Source organism: Stegastes partitus, unplaced genomic scaffold, assembly GCF_000690725.1.
Source record: "Stegastes partitus isolate 25-593 unplaced genomic scaffold, Stegastes_partitus-1.0.2 Scaffold318, whole genome shotgun sequence".
In the NCBI taxonomy this organism is placed as follows: Eukaryota; Metazoa; Chordata; class Actinopteri; family Pomacentridae; genus Stegastes; species Stegastes partitus.
In genome coordinates, this window is record NW_007578049.1 from 183,944 (window position 1) to 189,992 (window position 6,049).

At 42.1% G+C, this 6,049-nt stretch overlaps 1 protein-coding gene across 1 annotated transcript in view; it reads left to right on the forward strand.

The window, feature by feature from the left end:
- LOC103358536 (CUB and sushi domain-containing protein 3-like) overlaps positions 1-6,049 on the forward strand; it is a gene marked incomplete at its 5' end in the record, with an annotated part of 221,174 nt that overhangs the window by 165,986 nt on the left and 49,139 nt on the right. The window contains 7 exons of the mRNA XM_008283549.1: positions 145-249; positions 340-458; positions 1,006-1,075; positions 1,592-1,708; positions 1,958-2,167; positions 3,269-3,457; positions 4,475-4,652. Coding sequence (XP_008281771.1) covers positions 145-249; positions 340-458; positions 1,006-1,075; positions 1,592-1,708; positions 1,958-2,167; positions 3,269-3,457; positions 4,475-4,652 — 988 coding nt within the window. The remainder of the gene's footprint in view (positions 1-144; positions 250-339; positions 459-1,005; positions 1,076-1,591; positions 1,709-1,957; positions 2,168-3,268; positions 3,458-4,474; positions 4,653-6,049) is intronic.

Sequence of the window (6,049 nt, forward strand, 5' to 3'; positions counted from 1 at the left end):
TGTAGGTTTGGGAGGCCTTTGTTGTTTCCTTTGCTGTCAGATAACTAAGATCATTGGCTTTCAAGCCTCGGTTAAAAATGAAATAAAAATCTGATCGTGGTCCTCTGTTTCTCCCTCTCCCTCTCTCTCTCCCTGTGTTTTCAGGCACCACTATTCCCCCTCTCCTGAATAGCACATCTAACAACCTCTATCTCAGCTTCAGCTCTGATATTAGCGTCTCAGCTGCTGGATTTCACCTGGAATACACAGGTACACGTTTTATCTTCTGTACAGGCGTGTGGCCGGTGCAGTATATCTCCAAACACTTCATAACAGTGCTTATTTCCCATTTCCTCCCAGCCATCGGTCTGGAATCCTGTCCAGAACCTCAGACTCCAAACTATGGAATTAGGCAAGGAGACAGATTCATGGTGGGCGACGTTGTGCAGTTTTCATGCGAACAGGGATACTCTCTTCAGGTACGAAAAAAAAAAAAGAATCAAACTGTTTATTCTTTGCTTTCCTTTCATGAGTGGAGCTGGAGGACAGCCATGTTACATATAGAACAACACGTACGCACGGCGGACACGTGCATTACACGCTGTTTAATGCCAGATATGTATGTTGAAGTCATTAAAATCTGCTCGGCTTCTCTGATGTGCCGCCATTCATTCTCTCCTGTTTTTTTTTTTTTTTTCATCCCTTGGCTGCACAAAGCCAGAACTATTTAAACTGAATCAAAAGGAAAACCCCACTCTCGGGTGGTTTTCCCCAGCACATCCTAAACACACAACTCTGGTGTGGTTTGCACAACTCCTGAATAATGTATGTCTCTGGTGTGGTCTGCCCAATTTCTGTGCAGTATGCCGTGGAGCTCCCTGCCTTGTGTTTAATATACACACCCACAGTGTTAATATAGATGTCTTGTTATTGTGATGCATGATTATTGTTGGGCAAATAAAAGAGCCACAGTACTTAAAAAGCTGGCGATTTCCTAACAGATCGTGGTTGCTTTTGTATTTCTAGGGCAACGCTCACATCACCTGCATGCCTGGACCTGTGAGGAGATGGAACTACCCGGTGCCGCTGTGTCTCGGTGGGTAGTTTTTTTGCGTTCACGCCGAAAAACGTACAGAACTTCAGGGCTGCAGAAGTGATGCAAGCAGCCTTGGTTGCCTCCTCTGACTCTACGGAAAATAAGCTGTTTGATCAGTTCACTGTTCCGCGATGAGCTGATTATTTAGTATTCTGTGCGGAATATGATTAGGCTTTTAAACTGATGCAAAGCTAAGTCAGACTCCGTCATAAACATGCAGAGTGTACCGAAGAATCAGCACGCACTGAGGCAAACCAGAGGAAACAAGCTCTGGATGCATTCCTACTCGCACAATGCTAATTTATTTAAGGAGGGTATTTATTAAAGTCTCTGAATATTAATCTTTTATTTAAAATGATGCAAAATGTCAGGTTAAAGGTACTAAAATATCCTGTCGTTAGCAGGGAGAAGCACGCCTGCTGCGCTCGGTGATGTCAGCCTGCTGCTTTTGATGTGCCGCCTTTCAAAACTAAACCACTTCTTTCTTTTTTCTGTGTTCTGTGTTTGTGTATACAGCACAGTGCGGTGGGTCTATGACAGATGTAAGTGGAGTGATTCTAAGTCCAGGTTACCCCGGCAACTACCCCAGTGGATTAGACTGCACATGGACGGTCAACTTACCTGTCGGCTTCGGTAGGAAACACTGTCAACTTTCGACAAGAGTGGAAAAAAAACATAAATAAATGTCTGCGGTTCTCCGTCCATTTGCTTGAGTTTTCTGTTCTGTTTGTGTGTCCTCCGTTCATGTGTGTGTGTTGTTTATTGATCAACTTGCTCAGTCAATCAATGTCGGCTCGCTTTTATCCACGTTGTTGATGAGATCAAGCATGTATAAGTGCTTTTCACACAGTCCTGAGCTATGTGTGTGTTTTGTTCTTATAGGTATTCATCTCCAGTTTTTGAACTTCTCCACCGAAGCGATCCACGATTACTTAGAGATCCGCAGTGGAACGCTGGAGACGGGCTCCGTCATCGACCGGTTCAGCGGTCCAGTCATTCCCAAACCTCTGTTCAGCACCACCCACCAAACCAGCTTTTTTTTCCACAGCGACTACTCGCAAAACAAACCGGGTTTCCACATCACTTATCAAGGTAAATGTTGTTTCTACAGGTTCCCCCTCCAACATATTGTGTACAGTGGTCATTGCCTAAGCAAAGAAAACAGAGAGCGGCCACCTGACTGTGTGCCGGTTAAACCCAAACCGCTGCCGACATGGAACCGGCAGCTGACTCGGTTTCTCAGCAGCACTGTTTGCCGTGTTAAAAAATGTTTCTTGACTTTAGAAAGCCACTTGCCAAAAAGATTACAGGGGGCATACAGGTCCTCAATTTGGATTAATTTCAGTGATGAGATGACTTATATTTATTCTTTTCTGGCACTGAAACGTTTTTTTTTGAGCAGTCTCGTATTTATTATGACAAATTTTGTAGATAGCCTAAATTTGTTACGCCTAATTCCATTAATGTGCAAATTACAGTGGCTGATGAATAATACCTTTTATCTCTTGACAGCAGCACTGCCAAAGTGTTTTAAAACAGGAAAAAATGTGAATACCGGCAGTTTCATTATCCCCACCGCCATTACCGCAACCGGTGTTTGTCTTTCTCGCTGACATGTTTTTCTTCAGTCATACAAACGTCTGACTTTTGTAGCTTTGGCTGAGAAAAAGTTACCGCGACAATTATGTTTAACTGGCAGACTGTCGGATTTAATTAACACGAACATTTTGGCAACATCTGAAAAAAAAAAACACGTACGAGCTTTTTGGTGCATGGTGCCCATTTTAAAAAGTGATCTGGATCTGGATCTGAAAGTTGGCAACTGTTGGTTTTTTCTCTCTCAAGTTAAATTTCAGCTGCAGCCTTTCTAGTGCTGACAAACACAGATTGAGCATACTTATTTTAAATTGTTGTCCGTTTACGAGGGTTGGAGGAGATCTTAAATTCATGTTGTGGTACTGGCCAGTAGAGACAGTCTCATGTTTTCCTACCTCTGCTGCAGATTATTGGTTACTCAACGTCAGACTTGATTTATTTATTGTCTCTTTCTATCATTGATTTGATTTTGCCAGTTGTAGCACAGAAACACATTTTACTGCTGCTGCTCATATTTCACAAACTACAACATTAAAAATGTACAAACCAGCTCTGCATTGTGTTCGCTTTGATTAATCTGGGTTATTATCTCTCCAGCCTACCAGCTCCAGAGCTGCCCGGACCCTCGGCCGTTTCGAAACGGCATCGTGATCGGCACGGACTTCAGCGTGGGGATGACGGTGTCGTTCGAGTGTCTGCCTGGATATTCTCTGATCGGAGAGGCTTCGCTCACATGTTTACATGGAATCAGCAGGAACTGGAACCACCCACTGCCCCGATGTGAAGGTGAGCTATACGCTGTACCTGTCAGTGTTGAACGCCTTCTAGAGTTTTTCTTTGGTCCACGAGGTTTCATATGTTTATCTAGAAGTAAACTAGCCCAGTGTGGTATTGTTGGGCTAATGTTGATGTTTCTCGCACAAACCAAATTTCTGTTTTGTAGATCGACATGTACTCACATGTGTTCTAGTAAACTACACTTACATCCCAAAGAGGAGTGTTTACAAGAGTATGTATTCCCCTGGTTATCCTAAAAAACCTTTGCTTAATAATATACGAATGCTGATATGATCACGGTGATGAAGGTTGTAGTATCACTCAGTTACGCAAAGGTTTTTCGGAGGTTTTTTTTTTTTGTTCGTTTCTTCACTTACTCTTTGCTGGAACTGCTGGCCGCAGTATTTATCCTCGCTGCTTTCTAGTGTGGTGTAACCGGGTGATAATGAATTTTGTGCTAAGAGCAAAGTGGAAAGAACAAATAGTGCAATTACAAGTCAAATGTAGCTCAACTGAAAATAACAGCTGCTCTGCAAAATATGTAATGAATGGGGGGAAAAATGGATCAAATACATCTGGAAGTAATTAGAAAAGGAGGCGGATATGCTGCTCTTACAGACCTAATTATTCAGGTGGAATTATGCAGTAAATTACACATTATTCCAATTTTCTGTCCGACAACTGCGCATTAACCTAATTATTATTTTTGTTTGTCTTTTAAGGCTGGACTTTAGACGCTGCTCATCCATATTATGCGCTAATCTTTCATTGTGGCGCTTATTCATTTAGAAAACGCCCGTGTTAAGTCTTAAGGCTCTCAGCGTCTTATTACTCGAGGAACACCTGAGCTGCAGAATTGAAATAAAAACGTAATGACAATTTATTAAAGGTATTTAGACATTGTCCAGCGACTGATGGAGACATTCCTTCTCTCAGTCATCCAGACAATTACTAAAGCTTCACAATGGTAATACTAATTTGCTGGTAATTTATTAAGGCTAATTCTGTTAATATTCTATCTCCCAGCTCTCTGTGGTGGTAACATCACATCATTAAATGGAACCATTTACTCTCCTGGTCACCCCGAGGAATACCCCAACTTCCAGGACTGCGTGTGGAGCGTCAGAGTTCCTCCTGGACACGGGATCTACATCAACTTCACTGTACTGAGCACCGAGCCCATATACGACTACATCACTGTCTGGTAGGTACTCAATTACCTCTCCTTTTTTATATCTACTTTTCTCATTAACTGACATTAACTGTTCGCCCACATTATGTGCTATTTTACTATTCTTTCCCTTCGTGTTTCTGCTTCATCGAGGTTTATTTGACAAAGAAATGTCCTTTTTTTTTTTTGGACTTGAATAGCCATTTAATCTGTAGCACATATTCTGAAGCCACACACACACACACACACACACACATACTCTCAAACAGGATGTCATGCTCTTTAACATCTTTTCAGAGGTAGCCACTAATTGGCTAAATTCCCGCAAGGGTTACTATGACTACAGACATCTCTCCTTGAATATAAAGTTAGTCTGACATAATTTCCTTCTTGTCATGGTTTACCCGCTTCTCTTTACCCTCCTCCTTACCTCTGCTCCGTCTCTAACGCTCGCTGGGCCTTATATGTTATGTACAATACATCTCTCTTCCTCCTACCTGCCCTGCCTTGACTCCTCTCTTCATTATTCTTCCGGAGCAGAGCAGCCATTGGCAATAGCAGACGTTTTGTCAATGCAGGTGTTTAAATAGCGCTTAGATACCACGTTACATAGTTATCTGCAGGTACAAGGTGGCAGAGGAACCATAAATAGAGCCTATTTCTATGGTTGTCATGTTGCTGCCCTCTTCTCTATAGCCCCTTTCTCTATAGCCTGTTTCCTATAAATAGACAACAGGGTGCAACGTCACCTGGCACATGGACGTGCAGAGGCAGCGCTAAGCAGGCAGAACACAACAACAGCAGGGTAAAGCATGGTTTGCTGCTGATACATTCTCTCGCAAAAAAAACATGTATTTTTAGAGCGGCGCAGACGGACCGAATGTCTGGCTTGTCCTTTTGTTGGTCCGTCATGATGTAAGCGCTGTCAGCCTTCCAGATTTCCAGGTCCATTTTCCAGCATCCAAAATTATTATAAAAAAAATAAAAAATCCAGTCTGTTTATAAATTTTGGCATCTACAACATTTTGAATCCTGTGTTTGTTTGTTTTTTCTTTTTTAATTCATGTTGGAGGTAAAGCAGTCTGTTGGTGCAGTCATTCATCAGCTAAGTACAGAAAAAGTCTTCATCCAGGGCTGCAAGTAATGATTGTTTGAATAATTAATTACTCTTTTTTTTTTTTTGATGAATGGATTAGTCTGGACCACAGCATTGTTGAAACAAGAGCCAGATCACTAATTAACTTAGTTTGGGTTAAAATTGTGCCGTCAAGAACAGCCTATTCATCAATTTGGCTGCAAGGTGTCGGAAAGTAGTAAAAATTTTATAAGTTGCTCAAGATGATGTCACCAGGTAGGTTGTTTTATCAGACCAATGATCATCCATCCATCATCTATACACCGCTTAATCCTCACTTGGGTCGCGGGTCACA